Source organism: Phaethon aethereus (genome assembly GCF_964289735.1).
Source record: "Phaethon aethereus genome assembly, chromosome: 6".
In the NCBI taxonomy this organism is placed as follows: Eukaryota; Metazoa; Chordata; class Aves; order Phaethontiformes; family Phaethontidae; genus Phaethon; species Phaethon aethereus.
Window position 1 is genome coordinate 4,989,337 of NC_138580.1, and position 15,418 is coordinate 5,004,754.

General features: G+C 40.5%; 1 protein-coding gene across 1 annotated transcript in view; it reads right to left on the reverse strand.

Annotated features, from left to right (window-relative positions):
- The window catches only part of ARHGAP15 (Rho GTPase activating protein 15), a gene marked incomplete at its 3' end in the record, with an annotated part of 312,226 nt that overhangs the window by 14,900 nt on the left and 281,908 nt on the right, over window positions 1-15,418 (reverse strand). The window contains exon 12 of the mRNA XM_082001330.1: window positions 7,816-7,921. Coding sequence (XP_081857456.1) covers window positions 7,816-7,921 — 106 coding nt within the window. The remainder of the gene's footprint in view (window positions 1-7,815; window positions 7,922-15,418) is intronic.

The window sequence follows — 15,418 nt, forward strand, 5'->3', positions numbered from 1 at the left end:
CTTTTTATATATTTGCCACTGAAAAGCATGTATTTTATAGCTTATTAAAAAAAAAATCATCAGGGTCTTTTTTCCCATCAAAGTGCTGGGGGATTTACATGCCAAACGCCCACTAGCCTTAATGAATTACCTGCATAAATTCCCTTTCAATCGATAGTAGAATAGATCCTATTGTGTTATATTAATTATTTTGCACAGAACACTGACATTTTGGCATTAAAGTCTTTTTTGTTTTGTTTTTAAGTTCCAATGAATATCTTGAGAAACTTCAAGCCTATTATTTATTTTACAGCCTTATTCAGAGAAAAATCCCATATCTGTAGTCAGAAAAATGAAAAGCATCGCAATTTACCCTTTGATGATGTAGTCCTGGACATTAATGTGTTAGGACCTAATCTCCCAAAATAGAAAAAAAAAAAGAAAAAAAGAAGGGGGAAAAAAAGCTGTTTTGTAATGAATTGAGCATTCTTAATTTTCACCAGCAAAAAACATTGAAGTTGAAAAGAACGCTAACCCCAAGCAATATTAAGAGGTTACAAAATCACATAAATTAACTCCGCCAGTGAGATTTTACTAACACTTATGTGAGTGCAAACCAGAAGCAGGACTCTCACATGGTCTTGATTAACTGAAGAGTACTTAGCAGTAACCGGCCTTCCCCGGGATGTGCTGGCCATATGCACACGTACACCCACAGCGCCAATACGCACATGGAGGAGCCTTCAAAGGCGTGGGGGGCTCGGGCTGGGGGACTGGGAAGCAGGCGGAGAGTGGAAGTGAGAAGTGTTCGCTGTGTCATCGTGGGCAAGTGCCTTACCCTCTTCGTTCCTCACTTTCTCCATCTACACAACTAGGATAATAAAACTTACTGACCTGAAAAGGAAGTTATGAGATTTAATTAATGTTTGAAAAGCTTTTTTGAGATCGTTTGATATTGAGTAATGTGGGATGAACAATAGGAGCTCTTTGAAACAGGGGCTCTATCTATCCATATTTGTGTACTGCACCTAGCACAATGGTGCCGTACAGCCACAGAGTCAACCGTATCATAAATATTTAAATTAAAACTATGTTAATTATTTTTATCGTTCTGTTATTTGCTGATACACCAGTTCAGTACATTTTGAAGCTTGGTAGTATTGAAAAGTACCAAGTGTAATTATTTGCCTGATTGTTATGAAAATCAGGGTTTATATTTTTAAATACGGTTGTGGAAATGGGAAGCATATGGAAACACAGGTAAAAATGTAGCTTTAATTACACGTCATTCTTCTCATTAAAAACACTAAGCTATATGGTATTCTTCAGGGACGAGGTGAACTTTGCGAACTCTCTGATTCCACAAGAAAAAAGGACTAGACATGACTGCAAAAACCTCGGTAGCCGGTCGCCCCTGCCCCAAGGTGAATGGAATAAAAATGCATAAAGGTGCTTCGGGAAGACTGGATTTCTTTTTTGCTTTTAGTCCACAACCTATTACTACTCCTGTCCTGTGCACACTTGTGCCTGGCGCACATTTTCTTGTGTCCGCTAATTGACAAGGGGAGAGTTTAGTACACCGTGTGTACTTCAGCAGAGAGAAATGGGTTTAACTCTTCTCCTTCCCACAAAATCAGCCCCAGGAAGCTATGGTAAACGGGACAAGTGTTGGCATTGCTCCAGCACTTTTCTAAAACTCTTCTATAGCTGAAACAGAGAAAAGCATGTGGGCAAGAGCATGTCTTGATATACATTTTCCTTTCTCAAGCTAGAAAGTGATTAATTCACATCATGTAAAGCTTAAAATGTTAGTTAGGGATGCCCGAGTCTCTTCTGTCCCTGGCCAGTCAGCTACTCACTCCTCTGGTACAAGAGGACATTTCTCCTCCTCACGTTTCCAGTAGCTGCTCCCCAGGCTTGTGGGAGTAAGGCTAACCTTTGCTCCCTGCTGCTGTCCTGTGGCTGAAGAGCAGGAACTGCTCATGAGTTGCCTGATTATAAAGAAAGGTCTTGATTCAGGAAATAATTTCAACAAATAGTCTTTCTTGTGCCTTCAGTTAAGAGCTTCTGTGCTTCTGCACGTTCCTGAATCTGGGCATTTTTCTCGAAGGAAAATTTAAATGCCCATCCCACACTTTGGGTTGTAGGTCTCCCGTAGGTTCTCTGAGCTTTCCCAAATAGAAGTTTCTTGTATAGTCCTTCCATTCTCGGGTTTGTATTTTCTTTTAAATAAATTTTACTTTTTTCCCCCCCCTCCTTCCTTTTCTTAATAAAAGGCTTGTACAGCTCTTAATGTAATCTGTTCTTCTCTTGTGTTAAAAAAGGGTTCTCCTGAACCTAGATTTAATATGTAAGCCTGCCTGAAGCTGCTGACATGACACATAATTTAGTAAGTGAAAATCACATATGTTTGCTACATCTTTCCTCCACCAACTTAAAAAAAATTTTGCAGCCATCCCCTGCTTAGTAGTATGAGATGCCATACTTTAACTTTATTTTCTGATTTTCCCCTGGAATTCTGGGTACTGCTGCTGGATTTGTCATCACATTTTCATCGTGTCCTGGTGTGCGGGCTACTGCGGGCTTCTGTCTATGCAGGGCTTTTCCCTTTTTTATTAAAATCTTTACTAGCTAAAAATAAGTCTGTTTAGTTGCATGTAGTTTGCAAAAGCCTATGCTCTTCAGAACGTAGCTGCCACATGTTGTGAGGTTTGAGAGGGGTGTGTGTTTCGCTTGCCAAGCTTGGATGCTCTTCTCTGTTCATTGAGCTATGAACATGGGGGAAGGTTATTTTTCAAAACAACTAAAGCTTGAATCTTGTAATACTTATGACTTTTGCTAGATAACGTATTAATATTAGTCGGTTCATCTTGGAACAAAAGTTCTACTCTTGATGAGGAGCTTATTTCCAGTTAAATTGATGCAAATAATTACTAGTAAGAATAAAGAATTTGGGCAGGGGGGAAGGCAGTCCGAAAAGAAATCATCATTCTCTCCCTGAAAGAGCAGGAAGCCTGGATGGCATCTGAAAACCTCTCGCTGTGCTATGTACCGTACAGGAAAAATGGAGCAAAAAAATGGAGTTTCTTGGACTCAAAGGTGAATCAAAAGGAATTGGCTTCTGCCTGGACAAGGCAGCCAGATAGGCCATCGTAACAGCTCCACGTGATAAACCAAGAGGCAACTGCAGAGCTCCCCAGACAACTTGCCTGAAGTGCCTGCCAAGGAGGCAGATGCTGCTGCTGGAAGAATATCTTCCACAGTTGGGCATCTGGGTTCAGTGCTTTCCACGTAAGGGAGAGGGCTGGTAGCATCAGGCTGGCCCCCGTCTTCCCATTTAATTATTTCAACATCCATTTTATACTTTTGTAAATAACATGTATTATCCTGCCTTTGTGCCGGAAAATAACAAGCAGGGAGAGGGGGTTTGTCTGTAATACATCCCTTCGCAGGGGGGTCTACATGGATGGGTAAAGACGGCTCGAGCTTGGCTGCCCTGTGCTCCAGCCTGGTCAGATGTGAGACAGCTTGGGTCTGGGAGTAGCAGAGCTGCCTTGCGGTGGCACGGATCTCAACCTAATAAGCAGAGCAGGCTGAGATTCATTAATTTAACATTAATAAGCACAGCTTATTAGCTCAGGCACAGTGCTGTCTAATGCAGGCACATGGCTTCTGGAGCAGAGCGGCGTCCGCCCTCGCCAGCTCGGAGCACGGTGCAGGGGATCCAGCCAGGGTGCTCCTCTCCCATACTGCGTTTTGCCTTAGGGACGAAAGAGTACTTTGCCATTGCTGCAGAAGCTTCCGTGCAAAAAAAACCAACCCTCCAGATTTTTAGATTATATTGCTGGCTTAGACTGAGTCTTTAAGCCATTTGAACTTCTTGTGCCTCAGTTTCCCGACGGGCGTGTAATATCTGCCTCAAAGATGTTGCTGTGAAAGCAGGTTAGGTACTGATTCTAAAATACTGTGGGATTCTTAAAATGTGAAATGCTCCTTCTGCCTCACTTGAATTAGAGTTTTTTGAGTAAATTATTTGGTACAAATGATGATTTATCAGATAGGGACTGGTTGCTCTCTGTTCACATTTGTGCAGACAGTCAATACAAGGTTTCTGCATCATTTGGTGTCCTGTGCATGCCTGCAAAATAGGACCAGAAAGGTACATCAATTTTATCTGGTACCTGCAATTAGCTCACTCTGGGAGTAAAATGCACTTGTAAATAAGCAACAGGAAAGAGTGGAGTCCTAAGGAACTGGGATACTGCTTTTACAAATGTATGGAACAGCAGTATATGGGCTATATATATGTATATATGGCAAGCAAATATTCTCTAAACGTGTTCAAGTAGAACAGGCTCTTTTCAGTAGCTCTTTATTTGGGAAAATCCCTGCTCAGGTTGGGTTTTGGTGTTTCTTCAATGTATAAATTGTATTTGTTTGATTTGCTCATCTTCAGGAAGAGATATGAAAAGCCTAATAGTAGTTGTGCTCAATTATTTTCAGTACAAGCCCTAATAGAACAATTTCTTATGGTATTAGACTGGCAAGAGCTATGCGGTATGTCTGTTCAGCCCCATATTTTGCCTCTTCTCCTTATGAGCAGTAAAATGTATTTCATGCAAAGATGAATAGGGGCCACTGGTGGGGTTTTTCCCCCCCACATCAAACACAAAAAAATTAAAAGAACAGGTACTGCAAGCCCAAGCTTTGCTTTTAATCCCTCTCCTGTGGGCTTCATATGCTCCACTGTGACTTCTTGCAACATCAGAGGGCTTGGTTTAAGAAAGATATATGGCACTGGTGTTAATCCCTGCTGCCAGGCCTTTCTCATCAGCTGCTTTGCCTGGGTTTTGAAGAAGGACCTTTCCTTTCTTCAAAGTGCGTTTCACATTGTTATTTGGGCTTGATCTGCACCCACTCCTGCAGACTGGATCGCTGCAGAATGAAACCACAGTGCAGCCTTGCTGCCATCGGGCATTTAGCATAACCGTAGCCTTCTGGGCGAAGGTTGGCTTCTCGTGCTGAGCTCCTGCGTGTCAGTGAGACATATGTCCCATGGCCCAGGTCTGCATAGCCCTGTTCTTCTATTTGTCTGACAGAGAGGAAAGAAAGGGGTAGGAGAAAGAGGGGAATGCCTCAGAAGCAGCGTAACTGTGGTCTGTCATCTTGTCCTCATCAGAAACTTCTTGAAGGTCAGCTCGACGTTGGACAAGAACAGCCTTCTCCACCAGCAAATACAGAAATTGCAATACTATGCCTCAAATCAAAACAGTTTATTTTTTTCAACTAACTGGAAACTTTTGACCCTCCTGTGATTCTCACTGAGAAAACCCTGTGACTGAGGAGGATGGTGCAAGGTGCAAGCCAGCGGCGAGGTTGGTACATTGTGCACATTGGCACCTCTCTTCTGATGAGTGTCCCTAAAAGTGATATAATTCTATGTTTTGTAACCTCTGCAAACATCTTGTTTCCTAGGTTAGTTTAAACAAACACACATTGCCTATATTCACATAATGTAAACATCACGTCATTACTAAAAATGTATGTATGCTTCTCTATTCTCATTTACGGAGCCATGGGGCCCTTCAGACTGGCCCCTGTCTTTCAAGTTCAAGAGAACGTACCAGTTTTTATCTGTTTTTTGGTGTTTTCGGTATCTATTCTACTGTTGCTTCCATATCAATGGAGCAAAGCTTATGGAACAGCCCTATCCCGCCCTGAGGATGTGTTTGTGTGGCAGAGAAGGCTGACGTTCTTCAGAGAGACTCAGGCGATTGCTCACGTAATGCTCAGGCCCCCGAATGGCTCAAATATCGCATCTCCCTGCCTTGCATCACTCTGCGCCACTGTATATGACATCAGTATACCTCTAGCTTCCCCATGCTTTCTGCAGCGAAAGGTAAGAGCATGTGCTAATTTAGGTACTTCTGTATCTATGGAGTTGTAGTCAAGCCCAGTAGTGTGTGCATATGCATTACAAAGTATTGGTATTTTATTGTCTGTGTTTTAATGTGGGTTTTTTTCCCTTTTATTTTCTTTTCTCCAAAAAACACCCGTCTTGGTCCAGTTTTGCCAGTTATTCTACACATACACAGCAGGAAACTATTGCTGTCCTGAACAGATTATGGTCTAAAAAGCCAAGGCAGACAAAGGAAGTATTATCATCATTTTGTAAACAAGAAACCAAGGCACAGAGAGATTAAGTGATTTACCCAAGGTCACCCAGAACATCCGGTCAAAGCCGAGAACTGAAGCCATGTCTCCTGAGTCTCAATCAAGTGATTTAACTATGAGATCAAAGACTTATTGTATATACCTGATATCTCTCCCCTAAGACATGGTAACAAAACTTTTTTGAGGTTAAGATCAATGCCACGTATGGTGCAGTAAATTTTGTATACGGCATATCTGTGCTGACAGCGCGTACCTACTTCTTGCGCTCAGGTTCTTCCCAGGAAATAATTTCCCTTATTATTCTTCAATTGACAGTAATAAATTATCATCCTTCTCTAGATAACCTGCTGAAGGAGGGAATGTGCGCACACAGTACATCAGATGAATACATAGAAACCTCTTTTTTTTCCAGGCCAGGCTCAGGCAGTTTATGGACTGCTTAAAATCTTTACATGCTTAATGAAACGGGGACATTCCCATGACTATATGGACTTGGCGGTTTCAGCTGGAAGCTGCAGAGTGAGATGAAGGATCTACATCTCTCGTATGTATATGCCAGGAGAATGCGGCGCAAATGATCGGTGTAAAGGCATCATTTGTCACAAGCTCAGAGTAGTCTTTTATTTCGAGTCTTTATTACCCACTCGCTGGGGTCATTATATTACTCCTGGGATGAACTACTCCTCTGTGCACAGGGCCTCCCTGGGCCCCTGCATCCTTAGTCCCTTAAATTTTAAGGGCAGTTTGGCTGAAGAGTGACTGGACAAAATGGCACTGGTTAGTCCCAACAGCAGGACAGCCACCAAGGGAGGAACAGGATCCTGCCCTTCATCTGCCCCTGTCTTGAGGTCTGCCACGTCTGCCCAGTCATTCTGCAAGTCAAACAGCGGCAAGTTGGTTTCCGAGTGATCACGTGGTCTACGTACGTTTTTATTGTTAATGCCACAAAACACGAGAAGAAAACCCAAGGTGAACATGAGGTCCTGGGTTGACTTTGTGGGCTGACATCTCTTGCAAGCGGAGCTCAATGAGTGCAGAAGCCACAGAGGAATGATAAGGTGGAGCCTCACAGTGTCATTTTTCTGCCTCTGTGGTATCTCAGCAGCATTAGGAGAGCAAAGACGCACTTCTGAATCTCTCCTCAGCATTTCTTAGATGTTCTGTGTTGTCACCAGCTTCCTTGTGAGGTATGAGAGATCGTGATGTGTTTTCTTGGGTGAGGTTATTTTTATCGTTATGTGCCTCAATGTATCACAAGATAAATAAAGGAGTTTGAACAGCAGAGATCTCAATGGTGAAAATACGGTGATCCAAAGGTCTACTGTTGGGGAAAGTCAAACCAAATTGGGAAAATGCAATACTAGAACATGTTAAATTTTGCCCAATTCAATATACCTATGGCATAGTAATCCCAACGTGCCTGACTCTGTCGAAGGCAACAGAACTGTTCTCCTTTCTCGTAGAGGAAAAATCTGGGCTTTTGCTTAGACACACTGATTTTTTTCAGAAATAGGATATACATAGATACCATAAATAATGCTTGGTTTTGCCAAAGAACATAATTATATTTAGTATTTTGGATGACATTTCCAATAGGATTTGGACGCCACACACTGATTCCTTTTAAAATTACCGATCTGTTAGTACCACAGTTCTACTTACTTCTTTAGATGCTCAAAGAGGATTTTCATTGTGTCATAGTTTGGTCTAGGGAGTTTTTTTACCAGGCTCCTTATGGATTTGATGCGAGTGGCATTGTCCTGGATTTCTAAGGGGGGAAAAAGAAAGAAAATAACCACTTGAGTGCTGTGTTAGGACACTATTGTACCCAGTACTGTATCTGGTACCTTAACAAGAAAAGCCATCGCTAGCATATGGTTAAAAACAGTATATATCATACCTTCTGTCGTCTTAATAGAGAGCAAGAGTAATTTCAAGGATTAGAAATTGTCTCATAATCTTAAGGAAGAATCTTGTGGTTCACAGAATTATATTCTTACTCACTTATTTTATTAGACTATTAGACCATCATCCTAAGCTAAAGTAACTCCAAATAGTGAAGGACCCACATCTTAGGTGGAATTCCACTTTGGAATTACATTTGTCCGGTGGTGCAGCTTCTGTGATGGATGCACTTCCCAAGCAGGCCTTGTTGTCCTTTTTTTGTCATCATAATTTAATCAACTACATTTATGAATCTCTATCCTTAACTTTACACCCTATCATGTGTGAAATATAAAATGTTTTGCTATTCTTTTTAGTTGTGCTTTCTGGTGATCAATTATTTTGAGAAACTATTCCAGTGTAGCTGTTTTCTAATACCTGTAACATCTCACGGTTGTAGTTTCTGTAGGAAACAATTTGTATTTCAAACTTACAATTAGTAATAAAGAATGCAGTACTAAGGGCTTTAATCTCTCTTCTGAGGTGATAACAACATTGCTGTCCTTTTTGTTAAAATATACCTTCCTGTTTTAGCATGATTCATAGTTTCTTGAGAGAGGTTTGACTGATATTTTCATTGATTCGTATAAGATCTTGCAACTAAAGGGAAGTCATGTACAACTGAGCTTTCGTTTAGGAACAGATTAGATAAGGTGCCAGTAGGTCTGATGCAGGGAAAACATCTTGCATGTTACATGCCCTAGATAACCTGAGAATACTTTTCTGATCTTATCATCTATGATTTAATTATCACCTATCATTCTTCCTATATGTTCCTTTTTAATATTCATATTACACTAGCACGCAGAGATCTCAATCAGGATTGAATCCCAGTTGCAGTAGCTACTGCATAAGCATACATGGTGATCCGTGCCTTGATTCAGATTTCACCGAAAAAAAGTTTCAAGCAAAAAATTCCTGCAATCGAACTGAATTTAAAAATTAAAATTACTATGATAATAGTCCTTCCTCAGCATATATTCATAATTCTTGTTGGGATTAATACTTTATACACACCGATATAGATGTATATACCTATATTGTTTATTTGAATATTGAATATATAAATATATTGTTAATTTGAACCTTTATATAGATATGAAAGATGAGACCTCCAAGTAGTCAATGCATAGGTATTATTTTCCAGTAAAAAAAAACCCCAAACTTTCATATGGATTTATTCTAGAGACAGTCATGCAGTTGATAACAGTGATAATGAAGTTACACACAAATGAAGAATACACTTTCTGTGTATTTTACTCTTGTTTTGGTTTGACCTATACAGAGCCTTAACTTCCGAACAGCACAAACTCCCCCACTCTTGCAACCACTCATCCCTTGTTTTCTGCCACCAGCCATTAATACTGTATATTTTTGTCCTATGGATGACCTGTCCAGTGGACATATGACTGAAGCTACAAATGAAAATGCTATGAAATTAGCGGAAGTGAATTTATTGGAGGAAGGGGGTATAAATCCTGTGGGTTTTGTATTTGTGTGGCTTGGTGTGCGTACATGCTATGATCGTACTGGATTAGTTGTATTTAGGTTGGGGCTGCCCTGGCTGTCCTGCAACTTCTCAAAAAAAGCTTCTCAACTAGATTATTTTTTTAATTCTGTTTTCTCCTGAGGATTCAGTGGACTTGAGTGGAATTGAAACACTGAGGCAGGGAAAGACTCAATGGAAGGAAAGTCTCACTGTCCATTGCAGAACATTTGCCAGGAAATGTTGTACAGTGAAACTTTATCGAGCTCTCTTGAAGGAAACGTGTCTGCTCTGTGTTGATTAACACATACGCCAGCCTGGTAACCACCTTCCCTGCAGAAACAGCTGCCTTACAGAGGCTGCACTCTAGAAGGTGTATTTGTAAAAGAAATAAACTGAAATGAGCAGTATTAATTTACAAAGAAATTATTTATCAAGAGAATAGCAAGGGTAGAAAGCTTTATTTGAGGGCTTACTGTAGCAAAGTCATCAGTACTAATATACAGGAGAAGAGATCCTAGGACGTAGGTAGGCACTAAAGCACAAAACCTGTAGAAATTTTGCATCAAATTGTTTTATGAATCGGTCTATTTGTTAATTGTTAGTCTATTGTAAAAGAAGAAAAAACAGGCAACGTGGTAACTTTAGTCAGCATTTCTGAACTGGGAATGATAAACACCTCTGCCTGGCTCTGGCATTTATCAGTACTGAGATATTATTACCACATAGAGTCACAGCATGGTTACTGTTATCATCAAAAAAAAAGAGCCAGCTAATCTTAATGGTTTGTAAAGCCGTTACCTGCACTGGTCTGACATTTATCATGATCATTTTACCACATGAGTCCTACATTGCAAAGGTATTTTATCTGGAAGGGACATCACTATGAATTATTATTTGCAGCTAGGTAGAAAATTGTATGTTGTAGATACCTTTTCTCATTATAAATCACAGTCACATTTCACCATTTCCCACACAAAGCTGCTGAGCCCAGGCTTTTTGCCATAACACTTAGTCTCGCTCCTTTTTATAGTTCCATGAAAATATTGGATACTCTTTCATTAAAATGGTTGATATTGGTGGTTTTTTAAACGCCATATACACGCTTGATTTTTCTCTAGTATAAAAGAATTTGTTTTTCCACTTGAGAAGCTGAAGAGTATAAACTGTTCTTTTTTTTTTTTTATCAAAGCTTACTCTTGCTTCGTTTTTTGTGGCTGCACTTGTCTTTACTCTTGACCTTGTTGATGGAATATTTAACAGATCAGATGCAAGATCTTATGTTTCGCTTGCAATACCTATGTATTTATTTGCTTGCTTTCTGTAAAGACCTGAGTTCCACTTTCCTAGAAATTCTCCCCTTTCAGTTTCTTCAGTAGGAAGATTTTTTAATGCAATTTTTTTTGAGGTTTTCTCTTTACCATAGTTAAATGGAAGAAAGAAATCTTCAAACATGGGTTTGTATAAGTAGCCGTGGAGAAGGTGTCCCCCTCCTTGCGCTGTGTTATGAAGCCTAGCAGTACAGGGTGCGAAGGAAGGAAAACACTCTGAACAGCTGTTAAATTCTCCAGCTAAGTCTAAGAGATGAAGCAGACCAGCTTTGACAAAATGAAACAATATTATATTTCATTATACACTTTTTATTGTGAAAATGGGTGAAAATCTAGGGAAAAGTTTCCCATTCTGGAAAGTTAGACTCTCATTTCCCTATGAAGATTTCTGAAGGAAAAGAGCTATCATAACCACATATATCAAATAAAGAATGAAAGAATGGTCAATCCTTTTTGCATTTTGGGGGCAAAATATGGAAGACGTAAGTGATAATTTCAGCAGATCAAGATACTCCGAAGTGAATCGGAGATGGTTTTCCATGTAGTATTTTCATAGAACAGATATTTAGAATTTGGGCTACTGTGTTTAAAAATAGGGCTGGCTCCCCTTAACAGAGAAAAACTGTGGACATGCTCTCTCGTTTATATTTAAATGAAGGATACATTAAAAAAACCTGCTTACTATTATATAAGCTCTTTTGTAAATGAGCTTTGGATAAACATTCGAGCGCAGAAGAAAACATGATGTGTTTGTAACGTTAACAGTGGCTGGGTAAAAATGAATGAAGAAAGTAACCTTTAGCATTCACGTCCATAAAGAATACTTAAGCAAATCCCACCAAATCTTTCGTTTAATGATCAATTTTAAATGGACGTAGATGTTTACAACAAGCCGCTTTTTGTTTCAGAACAGGAAGTCCCGGGTTTCCCTCCAGTAACTCACGTTTGCTGGGAAGGGATGCATGTCTCCAACCTGACGTGCATTCATTATTTTGTAAGGTACTGGAGTCTGACCCGTGACCCTCCTCAGACCTGCTGCATTATTCATGTCCAACTTACTTTGTATAGTTTTCCTATAGCGCCCATTTCCCTTTACCAGGCATTTCAGTGGCTTGTGCATGTTTAGTGTTAAATGGCATTTATGGCTCACGTTAATGCCTAATTTTGCCAGGAGCCACGGTTTCTTTTTATGCTTTCAAGCCTCGCAGCTGAACTGCTGAAAAAAAGTGATTTATGATTCTGCACAAAATATCAAACTATTGATCTGCCACCTAATCTATGGTTTGTTGTTGTTGTTTTCTAGGCGTGGTTTTCTCTGATTTTCTTACATGGCTCTTCTCACCTTGTTTTGTGTTTTTGGATAAGATTTCTGCTGTGGTTAAAACGTCACACACTGTTGCTACAGCAAAATCTGTTTGCCAAGAGTTTTTCCAACAATTTGCGACTGATTCAGCTGCAGAGAGAAAGGCAGGTCTTGTCTGGGGCTTTTTTGGTTTGTTTTATTTTTGCGTGATTTGTTTTGTTTTGTTTTGTTTTAATCAGAACTGAGTGGTTTAGGTGGATTTTCGAGTGCTAATGAAATTGTGAGACTTATGGCGCTGGCTACAGCCAGCCGTAGTGTGGGCAGACGCTCTGTGAGCTTCCCCACTGTGCTGCTGTGCAAGCATCCCCGCTGTTATGTTTGCTATAGTTTTAATGTCTGTGAAAAATTCCTGATGCAACTAAATTATGTTCTGCCCTCTTGTTTGTATAAATAAACACCCGACTTAGCCAATTCATCTTGCTCTTGCCCATTTTAGAAGCTCATCCTGTCACAGAACGCTTAACCCCAGTCCTTGATAGCTTTGGTGTTATCAGGGAATGAAAACTTGCTTAAAAGAGAGTGCTCTGTTGGCTTGATTTTCTTTTTCAGAGATGTTAACTGCCCAAAACTCTGCTTTCATTTGGTAAGTCTTTATATTCTGGAAGTCACGCTGGCTAAAATAGACATTTTTTTATGTATAAATATATAGATAAGTTATTTGTATCACTTTTAACGTCAGGGTGTTTTAATGCTACTGTATGCAACATAAAGTCCCAATTTTAATCACTTGCAGTACACTATAGCAATCGTCTCGTGCAGATACATTGCAAAATATATTCTTGTTTTTTAAAAAAAAATCTATAAGAACCATTCAAACTAACTAATGTTTGCTATAAGGAAAATAACCAATTTGTGATCTGAATTGATTTTACTTTTTATTCATGCCTCAGAAATAGATGTTGCGAAAGAAAATGAGGATTGCGTGAAACCTCACTATATGGGCAATTGATGAATTCATCCTATGTGATATAAAGTGGAGTTTGCAATGAATATTCATACAACTTTTGCGATCCATTAGCAAGACCCAAGACAACGAGTTTGCAACTCGGTCCCATTTAACAAAAATATATGTGGAATTAATGGGAAAAAGCAGCACTTACAAAAGTTAAACTTTAATGCATCAAACTCCAGGTGCCGGAGTTTGAGGGAAATAACCAATAATAGTCATTTTTTACATATTTGATGGGACTGATTATGCAATGTGCAACTCTAAATGGCTTATAGCACATTGTAGCATGGTTCCATCCCATTGGCTACAGTAGGGTGCAGGCAGATGGATGACAGTGACAAGGAGAGAAGTGCTTTTGCTTAGCCGTGCGTTAAGATGCCATCCAGAAGCTCTGTGCACTGCAGACACTTCATTAGGATGCCAGGATAATGGTAAACTACCACTCAGAGTGACACCCCATTTCCTGCTTACTGAGCTCTCCAACCTCGGCAGATGTCAACAATCTCACAGTGCTACAGAGCAGACCTAACTTTCCAGGCACTTTGACTCCAATTTTTTTCCCTTAACAGTGCCATACATTACATGCAATATGTAACAGCAAGTACCAAACAGAAAACAAAATTTGCTGCCCTAATTATAACAAAGCGGCATCTGACTTAGGTACCGCATGCCCAGCGTACATACGACCAGTTAGGCGGCATAAAAGAGGAATGCTCTTTGTCAGTCAATTTTGGGGGTTAATTAGACTTAGGACTTCGATAGCTAATGGTTAGTCTCTGATCACGACTGCAATGATTGCGCTTCGCGGCTAACTTCTACCAAGCCTTGGAAAAATATGCCGAGCGCTTTCGTGGTATTTCATACACTGTCACCGCCTTGTGCCGGGTTTTCTGCACAGAAAGAGCAGACTTGAGCATCTGGACGGTGTGATATTTTCTCTGCAAATGCACAACTCGAGGCCGTAACGCACCTCCCCAACAGCAGTTAAAGCCAGCAGAGAGACTGCGCTACGATGCTTGACCTGCACTCCTTTCCACAGAAACATAAATAGTTGCTCACACTTTCAAAAATTGTCTTCCGATAGAGAAGCAGTATCCATAGGGTCGCTATTTCTAATTTAATTTAATTTCTTGAACGTACCGGTGTGTGATTATGCCTGGTTTTGAAATCAGGAATCTTGTTTATTCTGTGTATGAGTATTTTCCCCCAGTCTTTTTCGGCCAAAGAGGTGACTTAGCAGTAGCGTTTTGCCCTACCACAGTGGTGGCCCATCACTGCTTATTTTTGTTGTGTGAAGTGGTGGAAGCATGACAAGGCACCATTGACAGCTCCTGAAATCCCTGCTTCACTCTCCCCGAGAGCCACCTCTTGCCCCCACCGCCCGTGCCGAGGACGGGCTTCCATTGGCAACCCTCTGGTCCTCACCCGTGTTCTCCAAACTGCCATGTCGGTTGAGGACCTGGGGATGGACGGTGATTTGGGACAGAGGAAGCCTGTGGCAGGTTGGAGGATGCACGGGGGTGAGGTGGCAAAGCATTTTTCAGATTTCACCTTATATGAAAATTAAGATGCTGAACCGTCCCAGAACAATCGCAAAGTCGGGGCCGTATCCTGTCACATGTACTCAGCTGTTGCCCGTTTTCCCCAGAGAGAATTCCCACCAAAGGTCTCAAATGCACCCTCACTATGGTCACTGCGAACGGCGCCCTTGGCATTGCTGTCGGGAGCTGGGATCGGGCCCCTCGTCTGTGCTCCAGAAAGATCTCGGGAAGGGTGAAAACCGGAGATACGTTTTAGGTGGTTAAGCTGTAAGTGTATATGCTTAAAAAGAGACTTTTAAAATATGCTGAAAATAATTTTGTGATTATTAATTCTGGTATTTTTGCTCTTCTCTGCCTACCCTTTAGTAAATTAACCTCCAGCAAAAGAAGGAAGCAAGGAAGTTCATTTCTCAGATGACCCATATGAAGGGGTTAAAAGGATTCAATGTTTTTAGTAATCAAAGAAAAGCATACATTTTCTTCTTCTTCTTTTTTTTTTCCCTTTCTAACATTAAAAAAAAAGTAAACAGCATCTCCCCAAGGGAGATTTAGATTTGAAGACTGTTCATTATATCATTTGAATAAGACTAGACCTGGCCTTTTGACTTTGAACCACTACCAAATTTCAGGCTGTGAGGAAATTGTTCTACA